Source organism: Trachypithecus francoisi, unplaced genomic scaffold (assembly GCF_009764315.1).
Source record: "Trachypithecus francoisi isolate TF-2019V2 unplaced genomic scaffold, Tfra_2.0 Lachesis_group19, whole genome shotgun sequence".
NCBI lineage: Eukaryota > Metazoa > Chordata > Mammalia > Primates > Cercopithecidae > Trachypithecus > Trachypithecus francoisi.
In genome coordinates this window covers 46,544,951-46,562,704 of record NW_022681464.1, presented here as the reverse complement: position 1 = coordinate 46,562,704, position 17,754 = coordinate 46,544,951, and the positions used below count along the sequence as shown (strand labels likewise).

General features: G+C 46.1%; 1 protein-coding gene across 3 annotated transcripts in view; it reads left to right on the top strand.

Annotated features, from left to right (window-relative positions):
• AFG3L2 (AFG3 like matrix AAA peptidase subunit 2) overlaps positions 1 to 17,754 on the top strand; it is a 49,297-nt gene that overhangs the window by 17,260 nt on the left and 14,283 nt on the right. For 2 of the 3 annotated variants that reach the window (XM_033178383.1, XM_033178384.1), the window contains exons 8-14: positions 122 to 395; positions 3,091 to 3,228; positions 7,082 to 7,235; positions 8,842 to 8,949; positions 9,045 to 9,170; positions 11,839 to 11,949; positions 15,859 to 15,974. In XM_033178383.1, coding sequence (XP_033034274.1) covers positions 122 to 395; positions 3,091 to 3,228; positions 7,082 to 7,235; positions 8,842 to 8,949; positions 9,045 to 9,170; positions 11,839 to 11,949; positions 15,859 to 15,974 — 1,027 coding nt within the window. Of the gene's footprint in view, positions 1 to 121; positions 396 to 3,090; positions 3,229 to 7,081; positions 7,236 to 8,841; positions 8,950 to 9,044; positions 9,171 to 11,838; positions 11,950 to 15,858; positions 16,247 to 16,557; positions 16,927 to 17,754 lie in introns of those variants that run through there. The other variant, XR_004429300.1, reaches the window with a different exon arrangement.

Sequence of the window (17,754 nt, the reverse complement as noted above, 5' to 3'; positions counted from 1 at the left end):
TATTAAGTGCAGAAGGTATACCTTGATGTAGCTATGTATGTTTATATTGATACCTTGCACCACATGTGAAGGCTGGAGGTGAGCAGCCAGTCCTAACCCATGTTGTGCTGTGTGTTCCCAGCTCTTTTCTGCTGAGCATGCTGCCCACAGTGCTCATCATCGCCTTCTTGCTCTACACCATCCGAAGGGGGCCTGCTGGCATCGGCCGGACAGGCCGAGGGATGGGCGGACTCTTCAGTGTCGGAGAAACCACTGCCAAGGTCTTAAAGGATGAGATTGATGTGAAGTTCAAAGATGTGGCTGGCTGTGAGGAGGCCAAGCTAGAGATCATGGAATTTGTGAATTTCTTGAAAAACCCAAAGCAGTATCAAGACTTAGGAGCAAAAATCCCAAAGGTAAAATGAACTTTTAGAAGATTAACTTTCGAAGTGTTTCTTGATCTCTGGAGTTATAATTTTATGAAGTTTGATTACTTATTATACATAGCTGTTTTCCTGTCCTTCCTCTTTCTCAGCTCACTAGGGTAGCCTCTGCCCAACTCGAGGATCGTTTTGGGTCAGTTTTTCTGTGTGAATGTGTCTTGTGTAGTGTATGTATTCCTGAAAATATCTGTGTTACCTCCTCTTGGAAGACTTTTCTTGATTCGTCTTCCCTCTTCCTCCAATCTGATTTAGATGCCCTGTGTCTCAGCAACTGTAGGCCTGCAGTAGCTCACTGACCGTGTCACACACTGCTGTCACCCAGTGTCCCTTCGAGGGATGAATGTGGACTGTGCTGGTGGTGGGCTGTACCCTCTAGGGCTTGGTGCCCGTAGGGCTAGGCGTGGGACAGTAACTTCACATTTGTTAAATGGATCAGCTATTAAGTAAATTAATAAAAAGTGAATGAATAAAAACTGGCCGGGTGCAGTGGCTCACGCCTGTAATCCCAGCACTTTGGGAGGCCGAGGCGGGCAGATCACAGGGTCAGGAGATCGAGACCATCCTGTGAATAGTGAAACCCCGTCTCTATTAAAAATACAAAAAATTAGCCAGATGTGGTGGCGGGCACCTGTAGTCCCAGTTACTCGGTACGCTGAGGCGGAAGAATGGCTTGAACTCGGGAGGCAGAGCTTGAATCAGTGAGCCGAGATCGTGCCAGTGAACTCCAGCCTGGGCGACAGAGCGAGACTCTGTCTCAAAAAAAAAAAAAAAAGTAAAAATGTATATTTCTTTTTTCTTTTTTTTTTTTTGAGACGGAGTCTCGCTCTGTCGCCCAGGCTGGAGTGCAGTGACCGATCTCGGCTCACTGCAAGCTCTGCCTCCTGGGTTCACGCCATTCTCCTGCCTCAGCCTCCCGAGTAGCTAGGACTACAGGCGCCCGCCACCTCGCCCGGCTAGTTTTTTTGTACTTTGTAGTAGAGACGGGGTTTCACCATGTTAGCCAGGATGGTCTCGGTCTCCTGACCTCGTGATCCTCCCGTCTCAGCCTCCCAAAGTGCTGGGATTACAGGCTTGAGCCACCGCACCCAGCCTGTATATTTCTTTTTAAAGTCCATTAATAAATTTTACTTTAAAGGAATCCTTTGAAAAATAATCATTATTTCCTTGATTTTTATGTCTTCCTTCTATGGATAAAAAGTCATATTTTATGAATTTATAACTTACTGTTACTTAGTATCCATTTGCATCACACCTAGCTGACTATTATATTAGTTGTGTAGGGCCAGGTGTTGTGGCTCACGCCTGTAATTCCAGCACTTTGGGAGGCCGAGGTGGGTGGATCGCCTGAGGTCAGGAGTTCGAGACCAGCCTGGCCAACATGGTGAAACCCCATTTCTACTAAAAATACAAACAATTAGCTGAGCATGGTGGTGTGCGCCTGTAATCCCAGCTGCTTAAGAGACTGAGGCAGGAGAATCGCTTCAACCTAGGAGGTGGAGGTTGCAGTGAGCCAAGATCTTGCCATTGCACTACAGCCTGGACAACAAGAGTGAAACTCCATCTCAAAAAAAAAAAAAAGTGCATTGTTTGAGCAAACACATTCTTTCTTTGTAGTTAAGTTTGTCATTGGTCATTAGATTTCTACTTCATTTGTGAAACTTTTAAAGACGAAAAGCAAAATTTTAAAAATACCTTAAGGTTTTATTACAAAGCCTAGAAAAAATATCATTTGACCATATTATCTACCTCCTCACAGTGTTTGGATATGGTAGTGTGGTAGTATGTCTATTTATAAATACGAGAGAACACTGTTTGTGGGTGGTCAGTGGAAATAAATTCACAGTTAGGTTTTAAGTTGCATGTCCAACCATGCTAAAAATGTACTGATTTGTACATGAAAGTTAAGTCAGAAGTTGGGTTTATTAATTATTTGAGCTCAAAAACTAATTTTCCTTGTAAAAAGTAAAAGAAATACATAAATCAGGAGTGTGGTGTTTGTGTCTTCTTGAATTATTTAAGTAAACCTTAGTGGGTTTATTAGTATATTCCTAGCCTAAGTCGCCCTTTACATACTGTTAGATTAAAGGTCTAAAAATCAGCACTAGGAAAAAAAGGAAACACTTTAAATTCCACATTATTACCAAATTTTTTGAAACAAAATTATTTTTGGTAATCTTTTTCTTTTTTTTTTTTTTTTTGTTTTTTTTTTTTTGAGATGGAGTCTCGCTCTGTCGCCCAGGCTGGAGTGCAGTGGCCAGATCTCAGCTCACTGCAAGCTCCGCCTCCCGGGTTTACGCCATTCTCTTGCCTCAGCCTCCCGAGTAGCTGGGACTACAGGCGCCCGCCACCTCGCCCGGCTAGTTTTTTGTATTTTTTAGTAGAGACGGGGTTTCACCGTGTTAGCCAGGATGGTCTCGATCTCCTGACCTCATGATCCGCCCATCTCGGCCTCCCAAAGTGCCGGGATTACAGGCTTGAGCCACCGCGCCCGGCCATCTTTTTCTTATTCTTACTAATATAAAAATGTTCTACCATAGCGCAAGTGTTTAATATTTAATGTATATCAATAAGATTTAGAGACAGAGTTATATCTTGGAATTATTTGCGGATACACAATTTACTTTTCTGAAATTCTCATTAAATGTAATTTCTTTTTTCATATCTGAAGGGCGCCATTCTCACTGGTCCTCCAGGCACTGGGAAGACGCTGCTAGCTAAGGCCACAGCCGGAGAAGCCAATGTCCCCTTCATCACCGTTAGTGGATCTGAGTTTTTGGAGATGTTCGTTGGTGTGGGCCCAGCCAGAGTGAGTCTCATTCTGTTCTGATGGTGCAGCTTCCTTACACCCACCACTTCCCCACAGCTGGGGGACTTGCTAGAGATGGCCCTTCCCCCTAGAGTGCTGGAGTGACCTCTCACCAGTCCATGGCCTGAGCTCTCCTCCAGGCCTAAGCCTTCAGCAAGGCCTGTGACTTCTACCCCACCTTCCCTTGCACCAGCTAGGACTGCAGTCTGCTACCTATATCAGACCAATTTCAAGAATTGATGGCTTGGCGCGGTGACTCATGCCTGTAATCCCAGCACTTTGGGAGGCTGAAGTGGGCGGAACGCTTGAAGTTAGGAGTTCAAGACCGGCGTGGCCAACATGGTGAAACCCTGTCTCTGCTAAAAATAGAAAAATCAGCCAGGCATGGTCGTACATGCCTATGATCCCAGCTATTTCGGAGGCTGAGGCAGGAGTATCTCTTGAACCCAGGCGGCAGAAGTTGCAGTGAACTGAGATCACACCACTGCATTCCAGCCTGGGCGACAGAGTGAGATGCTGTCTCAAAAAAAAAAAAGAATTTGCTTTATTTGTGGATTGTTTTTTTTTTTTTGGTGACAACATTTATTCAGATATAATTGACGTATCAAACAATTGATCTCTGTAAAGCAGCGATTCAGTAGCTTTTAGTAATTCACAGATTTGTGCAGCCATCACCACAGTCAGTTTTACAGCATTTCCATTACATCAAGAAGAGATCCTGGCCGGGCGCAGTGGCTCACGCCTGTAATCCCAGCACTTTCGGAGGCCGAGGCGGGCGGATCACGAGGTCAGGAGATCGAGACCATTCTGGCTAACATGGTGAAACCCCGTCTCTACTAAAAATACAAAAACAAAACTAGCCGGGCGAGGTGGTGGGCGCCTGTAGTCCCAGCTACTCCAGAGGCTGAGGCAGGAGAATGGTGTGAACCTGGGAGGCGGAGCTTGCAGTGAACTGAGATCTCGCCACTGCACTCCAGCCTGGGTGATGGAGCGAGACTCTGTCTCAAAAAAAAAAAATAAAAAATGTAAATCGGGAGTCCTAGACAAACTACCCAGCAGAGTTTCCTAGTACAGACATTATGTGTAAATGAAATTATACAGTATGTGGTTTTTTATGCCTGATTTCTTTCACTTAACCATGTTTTCGAATGTAACTCTATGTTTAACATTTTAAGGAAACACCAGACTGTTTTCCAAACTACTTGCCCATTTTCCATCCTACCAGCAGTGTGTAAGGGGCTCTGATGTTCCCCACCCTCACCAACACTGGTTATTGTCTGATTTTTAATGATAGCCACCTTAGTGGGTGTGACATAGTATCTTGTGGTTTTGATTTGCATTTCCATGATGAGGAGTGATGTTGAACACCTTGTATCTGCTTATTGGCTATTTGTATTTTTTTTTTTTTTTTTTTTTTTTTTTTGAGGCGGAGTCTCGCTCTGTCGCCCAGACTGGAGTGCAGTGGCCAGATCTCAGCTCACTGCAAGCTCCGCCTCCCGGGTTTACGCCATTCTCCTGCCTCAGCCTCCCGAGTAGCTGGGACTACAGGCGCCCGCCACCTCGCCCGGCTAGTTTTTTTTGTATTTTTAGTAGAGACAGGGTTTCACCGTGTTAGCCAGGATGGTCTCGATCTCCTGACCTCGTGATCCGTCCGTCTCGGCCTCCCAAAGTGCTGGGATTACAGGCTTGAGCCACCGCGCCCGGCCTATTTGTATATTTTTATATCTTCCTTGGACAGATGTCTATTCAGATCTTTTGCCCATTTTTTAAGTGGGTTTTTTTTTTTTTGGTTGTTGAATTGTAGGAGGTTTTTTTTTTTTTTTTTTTTTTTCCCTGAGATGGAGTCTTGCTCTGTCGCCCAGGCTGGAGTGCAGTGGCATAACCTCTGCCTCCTGGGTTCAAGTGATTCTGCCTCAGCCTCCCTAGTAGCTGGGATTACAGGTGCCTACCACCATGCCCAGCTAATTTTTGTATTTTTAGTAGAGATGGGGTTTCACTATGTTGGCCAAGCTGGTGTTGAACTCCTGACTTCAGGTGATGCACCCGCCTTAGCCTTCGAAAGTGCTGGGATTACAGGTGTGAGCCACCTTGTCCGGCTTCACCTTCAAATCTGTTCCACACTTTGCTGCTGTTGTGCAGGTAAGTCATAGAAAAATAGGGAATGAGGGGGAGTTGGGCATTTATGATGATGGGCCATGAGATATAATGTGGATGGGGGGAAATTGAAGAAGGAGAGGAGCTGTGTGGGTGGTGGTGGGGAAGGGTGGGCCTGGTGGGTTGGAGAGCTGAGAAGTGGTGAAGAGTTGGCATGAGATACCTGAGTGTGTATGTGGGACCAGATGATAGGAGGGGGTGCTCAGAGAGGAGACGACTTGAAGATGGTGGTTTAAAAGGCAACCGTGTCAGTGCTTTTCTTGTCAGAGTGAAATAAAAGGTGAATGAAGAGGTGGCCAGGGAACTGAGAGACCGAGAATCACATGGATGGAAATCACTGAGGACATAGTGATGTCCCACAGGGAGACCCACGGCACAGCGGGGTGGAGTGCCTGCCGCGAGGCCTGAGCCTCAGCAAGCAGGGGCTTCTCCAGCAGTTATTTTGGTAGCAGCAGTGGGGTGTGAGATGGACCCCAGCTCCAGCCAGCCTGTAAGGGAAGATGCAGACTCCTGCTTAAGGCTTGCTGGAATAGCTGAGTTCCTGTTCATGCCAGGACAGGATGGATGTACTTTGAAGGTGTGGGTCTGTAGGTCACAGATCTGGAGTTCAGAGGGGAGGCTGGAGAAGGATACGAGTTATTTTAGGAGATGTGTTCAGAGCGGTGTAGGAATGAACATCCAGAAATCCAGGCAGGAAGACCTGGACTTCTGGCCAGTGAAGTGGGGGTGGGGGGCGGAGGTGGGAGTGGGCGGGTGGAGAGTCTCTGACACTCCCTGAAGGGGCAGGTGACGGATGGTGAGGCACTGAGTGGCTCTTCCTCCTCCTCCCGACTGCAGGTTTGTCTGAGGGTATGTGCTATCAGGATGGTCTGTGGTGGGGTGGGTGGCAGACGGAGGCTGTCCCCCCCTCCTTTGGGGATGAGCTGGATGGTCTTTGGCTTCATTGTACGTGTGTGATTGCACAGACCCCTTAGTAGCCCCAGCCTGTTAATAACTGCCTTAGGCTTGAAATGTGAACCCTAGAGAAGTCTGAACTTTTCAACTCAATGTAAAGTTTACAGCGCTACTGTGTTGTCTTTGTGTAGGCATAGATGTAATGTTAATTTGTTGGTATTACAAAAATGGCAGATATTATCAGTGTTTGTTACATACACAGTAATTTATGGGATCTGAGAAAGATTTGCTCACCTTGAGTCAGTTACCCAGGTTACTCCTCATTTGCCGCTTCTTTGCTACTTGTAATTCTTTAAAAAAAATGTACCTTACAGTGTGTGTCACAGAAAGGTTGTCTGCACATGGAAGCTGAAGATTTATTCCATTTCTTTTTTTTCGTTGTTGTTTTCTGAGACAGAGTTTCAGTCTTGTCACCCAGGCTGGAGTGCAGTGGCGCGATCTCAGCTCACTGCAACCTCTGCCTCCCGGATTCAAGTGATTCTCCTACCTCACCTCCTGAGTAGCTGGGATCACAGGCACATGCCACCATACCTAGCTAATTTTGTATTTTTAGTAGAGATGGGGTTTCTCCATGTTGGTCAGGCTGGTCTTGAACTCCTGACCTCAGGTGATCCACCCGCCTCGGCCTCCCAAAGTGCCGGGATTACAGGCGTGAGCCACTGTGCCTGGCCGATTTATTTCGTTTCTTACTCGGAGGATAAATAATATTCTCTGGTCAAATGACTCTCTTTCTGTTTTTGCCAAGGTCCGAGACTTATTTGCCCTTGCCCGGAAGAATGCCCCTTGCATCCTCTTCATCGATGAAATTGATGCGGTGGGAAGGAAGAGAGGAAGAGGCAACTTTGGAGGGCAGAGTGAGCAGGAGAACACACTCAACCAGCTGCTGGTGGAGATGGATGGTGAGTGGTCAAGGCTTTTGTATCTTTAACTGCACTTTTGGTTTTTGTTTTTTTTTTTTTTGAGATGGAGTCTGGCTCTGTCGTCCAGGCTGGAGGGCAGTGATGTGATTTCGGCTCACTGCATCCTCTGACCCCTGAGTTCAAGCGATCCTCCTGCCTCAGCCTCCTGAGTTTAAGCTGCACTTTGTTATGCCTATCATGTCCCCAAAATGAGAGTCCTTATTCCAATATTGAGTATTACAAACAAACAAAAGCATTTCCTAAAACAAACAGTTCTTTTAAAAGGCTCTTTTATGCTAATATAAATAATAGCAAGATATTTTTTTCCTGGCAGCCTGCATAACTTAATATTGGTGTTAACATGCTGTTTGTGTCTAGTGTTTGAATAAGAGAAGAATTGGTGAAATGAGTCACAAAAGAATTACCATCTCATTCTCTAAATCATCACCGTCTCTGAAGCACAAGGAAAATCTAAGCCTAACCCAGTGTGAATTTAGCAAATTTGAAATACTTTTTTACTAAGAGAGTAGCCGTCTTTCCATGCTAGCCAGCTTTTCTTTCATTTAGGAAAGGCACTTCTTAGGATGTCACGTGTTCTTCCTGCTGGAAGATAAAAATGTGGATGCTTGGTGGTTTGTGCAGAAAGGGGAAGCACAGTGCCAGTACTGAACTGGCTTCAATGACAAAGCCAGGAATAGGGTCAGAATAAGAAGGTCGAGATCGTCCTTCCTCCCGCAATGGTCAGCCCATGTTGCGTTCACATTGGAGCACCACATCTGAGGGAAATTCACCCAGGAGATCCTGCCGTGCCAGGGTCCTGAGGGTGAAGGGCCTGGGACCATGGCATTTACATTGAGAATGGGCAGTAACACGGAGCCTCTTGAGTGTGGAGAAGAGGTGGGAGGTAGAGGTTGATCTCTGCCTTCAGATAGGCAGTTGGTTGTCCTATGGCCCAGTGTGTCCGAGACATCCTTTGCAAATTTAATCTGATTTTAAGACATTTTTAAAATTCACATTATCTTCTAAATTTCTAGTTAAATAAATTTAAATATTTGGTCATTTGTCTTTAGGAAATTTACTCTTAAAATTTTAAGTCTAACATATGATTATTTTCAAGGACAAGCTGAATAGTAAGAAAAATAATTCAAGTTTGTAACTTAAAAAACACTGGATAGGCCGGGGCGGTGTTTCACGCCTGTAATCCCAGCACTTTTGGGAGGCCCAAGCAGGTGGATCACCTGAGGTCAGGTGTTTGAGACCAGCCTGACCAACATGGAGAACCCCTGTCGCTACTAAAAATGCAAAAATTACCCAGGTGTGGTGGGGCATGCCTGTAGTCCCAGCTACTCGGGAGGCTGAGGCAGGAGAATCGCTTGAACCCGAGAGGCAGAGGTTGCAGTGAGCTGAGATCATGCCATTGCACTCCAGCCTGGACAAGAGTGAAACTCCATCTCAAACAACAACAACAACAAAAACCCACTGGATAATGAATAGAAAATGTGTTTACTGTGGCTATGAATTTGCAGTGCTCATGTGTTCCTGACGGTGCACTGTTGCTTTCTGCCTCTTGTCATTTAATAGTGTTTGCGTTTTTGTTATCTTTCAGGTTTTAATACAACAACTAATGTCGTCATTTTGGCCGGCACTAATCGACCAGATATCCTGGACCCTGCGCTGCTTAGGCCGGGGCGTTTCGACAGGCAGATCTTTATTGGTGAGATGATGTTTGCTGGGGCAGGTCCAGTGCTCATGAGTATAGGTGTGACTGTTTCAATATGATTTTCTTTTCCTTAAAAATGATTTCTAAAGGACCACCAGACATAAAAGGAAGAGCTTCTATTTTCAAAGTTCACCTCCGACCACTAAAACTGGACAGTACCCTGGAGAAGGATAAACTGGCAAGAAAACTGGCATCTTTAACTCCAGGGTTTTCAGGTGAGTGGAAAGTAACGAGGACTCTGTTTAGAAGTATATTAAAATCAGGAACAGTTGCCAGGTACCAGTTTACTTTCTTACTTTTTCACTTCTTTACTGTGGGCTACCTAAGTTTGTATTCTCAATTTTATTTTTTTTTGAGACAGGATCTTGCTTTATTGCACAGGCTGGACGGAGTGGTGTAATCGTAGCTTACTGTAGCCTCAACTTTCTGGGCTCGAGTGATCCTCCTGCCTCAGCCTTGTGAGCAGCTGGGACTACAGGCATGTACCACCGTGCCCAACTAATTTTTTGATTTTGTGGAGACAGGGTCTTATTTTGCACAGACTGGCCTGAAACTCCTGGCTTTAAGTGATCCTCCTGCCTCGGCCTCCCAAACTGCTGGGATTATAGCCGTGAGCCACTGTGCCTGACTGTTTTTACTTTGTTTTTATGGGAAATTTCAAACATACACAGATTTTGAGGAAATGGTGTAATGAAGCCATCTGCAGCTATCACCTAGTTTCAGGAACAATTACTAATTCACATCCACCCTTACTTTTACCTATGCCCTCGTCTCTTTCTGCTTCCTCTGGAGTATTTGGTGACAAATTGCTGACAGTGTATCATTTTTTTCTATAAATATTGTAGGAATTATTCCTAAGCATTTTTTAAAAGCTCTATTGAAATAAAGTTAACTAAAAATCACCTGTGTAAAGTGTACAATTAATGGTTTCTAGTATATTTATAGGGTTGTGCAACCATCATTATAATTTTAAAACATTTTGGGCTGGACGCGGTGGCTCACACCTGTATTTCCAGCACTTTGGGAGTCCGAGGCAGGTGGATCACCTGAGGTCAGGAGTTCGAGACCAGCCTGGCCAACATGGCAAAACCCTGTCTCTACTAAAAATACAAAAATTAGCCGGGCATGGTGGCACATGTCTGTAATCCCAGCTCCTCAGGAGGCTGAGGCAGCAGAATGGCTTGAACCCAGGAGGCGAGGTTGCAGTGAGCCTAAATCACCCCATTGCACTCCAGCCCGGGTAACAGAGCGAGACTCCATCTCAAAACAATCGATCAAACTTTCTGTCTCTCTAGATTTTTTTATTCTGTACATTTGATATAAAAGCATGTGGTTTTGGCCAGCTGCAGTGGCTCACACCTGTAATCTCAGCACTTTGGGATGCCAAGGCAGGTGGATCACCTGACATCAGGAGTTCAAGATCAGCCTGGCCAATAAGGCGAAACCCTGTCTCTACTAAAAATACAAAAATTAGCTGGTTGTGTGTGTGGGGGGCTGTAATCCCAGCTACTTGGGAGGCTGAAGCAGGAGAATTGCTTGAACCTGGGAGGTGGAGGTTGCAGTGAGCCGAGATTGCGCCATTGCACTCCAGCCTGGGCAACAAGAGCGAAACTCTGTCTCCAGTAAAATAAAATAAAATAAAAACGTGGTCTTTTGTGCCTGGCTTATGTTCACTTAACGTAATGAACAGGATTGATCCAAATCGTGGCAGGCGTCAGAATGTGATTCCTGTTCATGGCCAAGTAAATGTGCCATTGTTTGGCTGTTCCACATCTTGTTGATACACCCATCAGTGGATGGCCATGTGAGCTGTTTCCACTTTTTGGCTATTATGAATAATGCTGCCATGAACATTGGTGTACAGATTTTTCATGGTCATATTGTTTCTCTTGGTAAATAACTAGAAGTGGAATTGCTGGGTCATATTGTAACTCTTAACTTTTTGAGTAACCGCCAGGTTGTTAATTACCTGTGCCATTTTACATTCCCACCAGTAACGTGTGAGGGTCCCAGTTCCTCCACATCCTTGCCAGCACTTGTCACTGTCTTTTTTTATTACAGCCATCTTAGCTGGTGTGATTTGGCATCTCACGGTTGTTTTGATTTGCATTTCTCTAATGACTGGTGATGTTGAGCATGTTTTCATGTGCTTATTCCAATAATTTTTTAATGTAAAATATGGTCCTTTCCTATTCCGTTTCTCTCCTTCTAAACACAAAATGAAATAAAAAAAGAACAGTTTGAGAAGTATGAAAAGATTTTGTACAATAGTGTGGTCAGAAGATGATCATCTTGTTCCAGGGGTCCTAACTTTTTACTTGTCTTTGAAATTTATAATGTTTTAATATTTGTTTATTTAACACAGATGGTGTGCTGTAGCGTATTTGTGCTACCATATCCTTAGCTGCAAAGTTAAAGAGATGGATCTAAAAAGCATTTGACAAGCTTTTAGCTATATTTAAATTTAGTTGTTTCACTGAATGTACTAGGTGATTATAAAAATTAGGTTTCTCATCATACATCAGTACTTCACCTAATATCTATGCAAGCCATTTTCGCAACACAGGTGATAGAACTAAGTTATTTAAATGAGCATTTTTAGATGCTTAGTTTGCTATTATGTGAACCATATTGTCTATTAAGGTAAATAGTTGCCTGTAATTATCTATTGATTACTAATACTTTCATCTTAGTTCAGAGGGCCAGAATTATACCAGGCTTACATTAAATGCTAGAATAGCTTAGGGTTATCATGAGTCAAACAGAATTATATTTACACAAAACCTTTATTCATTGTACTGCTGATTTAAAAATTAACTATGGATTTGACTGATGAGTTTGGGCGTATTTCAGTGGGTAAGCTGTTCTATGTTCATGTTTTAGGTGCTGATGTTGCTAATGTCTGTAATGAAGCTGCCCTGATTGCTGCAAGGCACCTGTCAGATTCCATAAATCAGAAACACTTTGAACAGGCAATTGAGCGAGTGATTGGTGGTAAGGAAACTGAACATAACTCAAGTAGAAAGGCTGATAAAATGAATTTGAGGCCAGGGATTTCTCTGTTTGGGCAAGAACTGAAAGCAAAGAAAGTGTATCCGCCCAGCCCCGGGGCTCACCATACTTGTGTTCTCTTGGTGTCATGGCCCCTCCCATGCCTCTCCTGCCTCTCTTCCTTCTTTCCCCACCATCCCCTGCCACCTGCCCTCTGCATGGAGGTCTGTGGTGCTGGGTGAGTTTGAGATGGCAGCTCACGAATGCTTTGCTTGCACAGGCAGCCAGCAGTGAGGTGTCTACCCATGAATTATACCAATCAAGTTTGTTAAAAAGCTCACAACCTCTTCCTGTTTACAAAAGTTTCATCACATGAGTTAGAGGTGCTCTGTGCTAGATACAGGTGATGGTTGTAAAATATCTGTAATAGCTTGGTGCGGTGCCTCAACGCCTGTAATCCCAGCACTTTGGGAGGCCGAGGCGGGCAGATCACGAGGTCAGGAATTTGAGACCAGACTGGCCAACATAGTGAAACCCCATCTCTATTAAAAATACAAGTACGGGTGGTGGCGCATACTTGAAGTCCCAGCTGCTTGGGAGGCTGAGGCAGGAGAATTGCTTGAACCCGGGAGGCAGAGGTGCTGGTGAGCCGAGATCGCACCACCGCACTCCAGCCTGGGCAACAGAGTGAGACCCCGTCTCAAAAAAAAAAAAAAAATTATAAAATAACCGTAACAGGTGGAGCTGGAAGTGCTTCCTCAGCCAGCACAGGGGGAGCATGCGTTTTCTTAACATTCCATAGGGCTTCTGATGTAATCGCCAAAGGCACGTAGCAATTCAGGTCCTCGTGCTTTCAAAGGAGGGGGAAGCCCTGTGCCAGGCAGAGTTCCACAGAAGGGGAGGGGTGTGCCCCTGGCCCAGGATAGAACTGGGTATGGCCTGGAAGTGACCTGGCAGAGTGGACTTGATGCAGGCTACCTACCCTGTGTTTAGGGAGGGAGAGTAAACTGGTCAGTTTTGGAAAGCCTTGAATGTTAAGCTCAGAGGCTTTTACAGTTTTGTCCTGTGGCCAGTATTGAATTAAGGTGGGTTTTTTGTTTTTGTTTTGTTTTTTATTTTTTTGAGACAGGTTCTCATTCTGTCACCCAGGCTGGGGTGCAGTGGCACAATCTCGGCTCACTGCAACCTCCGCCTCCAGGGTTCCAATGAACAGCTTTCCGAGTAGCTGCTATTACAGGCGCCAGCCACCACGCCTGGCTGATTTTTTTATTTTTAGTAGAGATGGGGTTTCACCATGTTGGCCAGGCTGGTCTCGATCTCCTGACCTCAGGTGATCTGCCTGCCTCGGCCTCCCAAAGTGCTGGGATTACAGGTGTGAGCCACTAAATAACATAATGACCAGTGGTATTTTAGGAAAATGAATCTGGCTTTGAAGAGGAGGGAAGCATCTGGAGGCAGAGAACCTTGCAGTCATCACTGTGAGTACCGTGAGCCCACAGCTTAGCATGGGGGAGCACCAGTGACAGCCGTAAAAAAAAATGAGGACAGACTTGAGAGACTGCAGGAGCGTGGGGCACTCGCAGAGGCAGCTGGCTGGTAGAGAATGAGCTGTCCTGCCTGTGAGCCGGGGCAGTGTATGCGTGTGCGACTTGGGAATGGGCAGTGGTGGTCCCAGGGTGTGCCAGGTGGAGTGAGGTGGGCGATTGGGGCACTTGGAGCCACCTTCCTGGGAGAGAGGGAGTTGCAGAGGAAATGTTACCCAGTGCCCACATTTGGTAAGAGGAGAGAGGTGTGTCAGCAAGGTCACAAGTGCTCATGGTGTACCATAAGCACTGAAGGTGCGTCAGCAGACAAGTGAGGAAGATGTGCCAATAACAGGGACCTGTAGGCTGGAGGGCACAGGAGGTGAGGCGCCAGCAGCAGGGCGAGGCACAGGGGTGTGGAGGAGGAAGAGGAACTTTGGATTTGGCAGTGAGGGTGTTAGGGTGACTTTTGACAGTTCAGCTGAGTAGAGGGTACAAAACCAGATTAGTGGGGCTTCCAGTGAGGACGTAGAGGCTGGTAGAGCAATGTGGTTCTCTGGGGATAGGTTCTCAGTAAACAATGATTGAATGAATCACCAGACCTCTTATTTTATAAATTTGTTGTTGAAAAGAAGAACCTCAGATGATGAGAGTTGTGAATGGAATGAAGCAAAATATAATAATTCACTGTAGAGACAGGTGAAAACTGTGTATTTATTCCTTTTTTTAGGTTAAGGAGAAGTGATCAGAGAGGGCGGGGCAGAGCAGGCAGCCACCCAGTCGCAGGTTTTGTTCTGAGGCAGGTGCTGGCCCCGCAGGCAGTGTTGTGTAGTGAGATAGGCACTGAGAAAATGAATGACTCCTGAGGTGAACTGTGGGGAGGGCTCTGTTTTTACAGATAAGCCAGAAGTGCTCATCGGCAGACAGACTTCACTCCTGTTCTGTAACTTCCCGCCCTCTGGCATGTGTTTCTCCTGGGGTGTGTCACTGGGAAGACAGCTTTTGTTTTTGTCTTCCAGTCTCCTTAACATGAGCTGAGAAATTCTCTCAGGTGGATTACCATGAACACGGCAAAACTGCTGTTGCCACTATGTGATGATTTGTTTAGTACAAATAGTGCAGTTAGTTTTTACAGCAGAGGTACGGAGTGAGGGGCAGAGCCCACCTTGATCCAGGCCAGAGAAGAATCCTGCTCAGACTGGAGTCCGGCCAGCACTGTGGTGGACGTGGGCTCCAGCACGGGTTTTGGGGGCCCTGTGTCTCTGGGGTTTGCCCTCTGGGTCTGCTCTGCCACTTCCGTGGCTTGCTCTGCGCCCTAGGGCCGGCTGGCTAGGTGAGGGTGCACCAGCAGCAGCCTGGCTGGCTCCATGTAGGGTAGCTCCGGGTCTTGAACTGGCTCCCTGCTTTCTCAGACTCGTCTGCCTTCCAGCAGAATGGACAACAGGTAGTGTCTTATGGCAGGGCATCTTCATGTGCCCAGTATTCGATAATTCTGAACACCTGGACTATGCAGTGAGGACCTTTCCGGAGTTTTGGTTTCTGTAATTTTGCACGTTTTAAAATGACCTCAATGCTGAATTTTATTTTACATTTCAATTTGTTTCCCAAAACACAGGGTGTGTGGCTTAAAAGTGAGAAAGCAGGCCTGGGGATGGGGGAGTGAGTGCATTTTTGCTGTAGTTGTATTTTGAACTTGACCTTTTGCTTTTATTCTGACATTGGGAATTCTATTTGATTTTTTTAAGACAATTTAACTTAATTTTTTTTTTTTTTGAGACAGAGTCTCATTCTGTAGCCCAGGCTGGAGTCCAGTGGCATGATCTCAGTTCACTGCAACCTCCGCCTCCCGGGTTCAAGTGATTCACGTGCCCCAGCCTCCCTAGTAGCTGGAAGTACAGGCACACACCACCACGCCTGGCTAATTTTGTATTTTTAGTAGAGACCGGGTTTCACCATGTTGGCCAGGCTGGTCTCGAACTCCTCACCTCAAGTGATCGGCCCACCTCGACCTCCCAAAGTGCTGGGATTACAGGCATGAGCCACTGCGCCTGGCCTTGATTAGGAATTTTTGGATTGTGATAGGCAGACTCTCTTTCTTTGAAAGACAGTTAAGAAAATAAAAAGGCAAGCCACACCCTCTGAAAATACTTGCAGTACATATAAAGGGCAATATATATGTACTGCATATATATATATAAAGGACAATATATACTTCATATATATATAGTATTATATATATATATATAATATTGTCCTTTATGTGTACTGCAAGGACTTATATCTCCAAACCCCATTTTAGGTAAGGCAATGTATAGCACTGTATAACTGTCTTTTAATGTCAGTGTCACTAAAACAGTGGCTTGGGTTTTTTTTGTTGTTATTTTGTTAGGCTTAGAGAAGAAAACGCAGGTTCTGCAGCCTGAGGAGAAGAAGACCGTGGCATACCATGAAGCAGGCCATGCGGTTGCCGGCTGGTATCTGGAGCACGCAGACCCGCTTTTAAAGGTGAAGCAGGGTGGTTGCACTAGGCAGCCAGAGCACGTGTGAGCAGCTGCTCGCTGCAGCCACTCAAGAAGCAAGATATACTCCCGCAAAGGAGAAAGAAATGATATTTAGAAGGCTTTAGCCAAAACTTCTGGTAACCATGGTTGTACAAACCGTCCCATAGATAGATATAAAATTTGGACAGAAAATTATTTAAAGGGACCACAGAGTATCCAAAAGCAGGCCAGAGCTGGAGGAGGGTTTGCTAGGTGGATGTGAACTGGGAGCCTGCGGCTTTTTTTTTTTTTTTTTTTTTTTTTTGAGACGGAGTCTCGCTCTGTCGCCGGGGCTGGAGTGCAGTGGCCGGATCTCAGCTCACTGCAAGCTCCGCCTCCCGGGTTCCCGCCATTCTCCTGCCTCAGCCTCCCGAGTAGCTGGGACTACAGGCGCCGCCACCTCGCCCGGCTAGTTTTTTGTATTTTTTAGTAGAGACGGGGTTTCACCGTGTTAGCCAGGATGGTCTCGATCTCCTGACCTCGTGATCCGCCTGTCTCGGCCTCCCAAAGTGCTGGGATTACAGGCTTGAGCCACTGCACCCAGCAAGGCTTTCTTACCTGAGGGTTTTTCGTAATCTCCACACTACGGTGGTATGAGACATAGGCTTTACTATCCTGAGGTGGTAGAGGAGATAGTCCAGGACTTGAAGAATACTGGAAATTTAACAGGAAAATCCCAGAAGCAAGAAAACTACAAAGGGGCAAGGCCCAAATCTGAGTAGGAACTGCCCAAAGCCCAGGCCGACCACTAAACTACACATGCACAGTGGCCATCCCAGAGAGCCTGGCAAAAGGGTTGTAGGGACCAGACCTACAGGGTCTGTGGGTTTTTCCTCTCGTGTGTGGAGATGAGATCGTAGGACATAAAGACACAAGACGAAGAGAAGAAAAGACAGCTGGGTCCGGGGGCACTACCGAGACGCGGAGACCGTAGTGGCCCCGAACGCCAGCTGCGCTGCTACTCACTGGATACAAGACAGGGGCAGGGAAAGGCGCGTGAGTCATCTCCAGTGATAGAGGAGGCCTCGTGAGTCACGTGTCCACTGGACAGGGGGCCCTTCCCTGTTTGGCAGCCGAGGCAGAGAGAGAGAGGAGACACCTTGTGCCATTACTTCTGCATTTCAAAGACTTTTAGTACTTTCACTAAGTCTGCTACTGCTGTTTAAAAGGCAGAGCCAGGTGTACAGGGTGGAACATGAAAGTAGACCAGGAGCGTGACCACCGACGCACAGCATCACAGAGAGACGGTCAGGCCTCTGGAGAACTGCGGGCGGGCCTGGCTGATGTCGGGCCATCCACAAGAGGTGGAGGAGCAGAGTCTTCTCTAACTCCCCCGGGGAAAGGGAGACCCCCTTTCCCAGTCTGCTAAGTAACGGATGCCTTTTCTAGGCACTGACGCTACCGCTGGACGAAGGTCCTCTAGGTAATGGGTGGAACAGTGTAAGTGACTCACTCCAGTAGTAAGACTGTGTGCAGCCAAAGCGGAGAGAGTGTGGTGCTGGTAGAAGGACTGGCACGCAGGCCAGCGGGATGGAATGGAGCCTGGAAAGTGAACCACAAACTTTTGGTTCATTGATTTCCAACAGAGGTACCAGGATGATTCAAGGGGAAGGAACTGTCTTATCTACAGGAGGTTCTGGCAACAGAGGATTCACAGGAAAAATGGTGGACATGAACCCTTGCGTCATATGCAAAAAGTTATTTGAAATCATAAAAACTAAAACCATAAAACTTCTAGGAGAAAA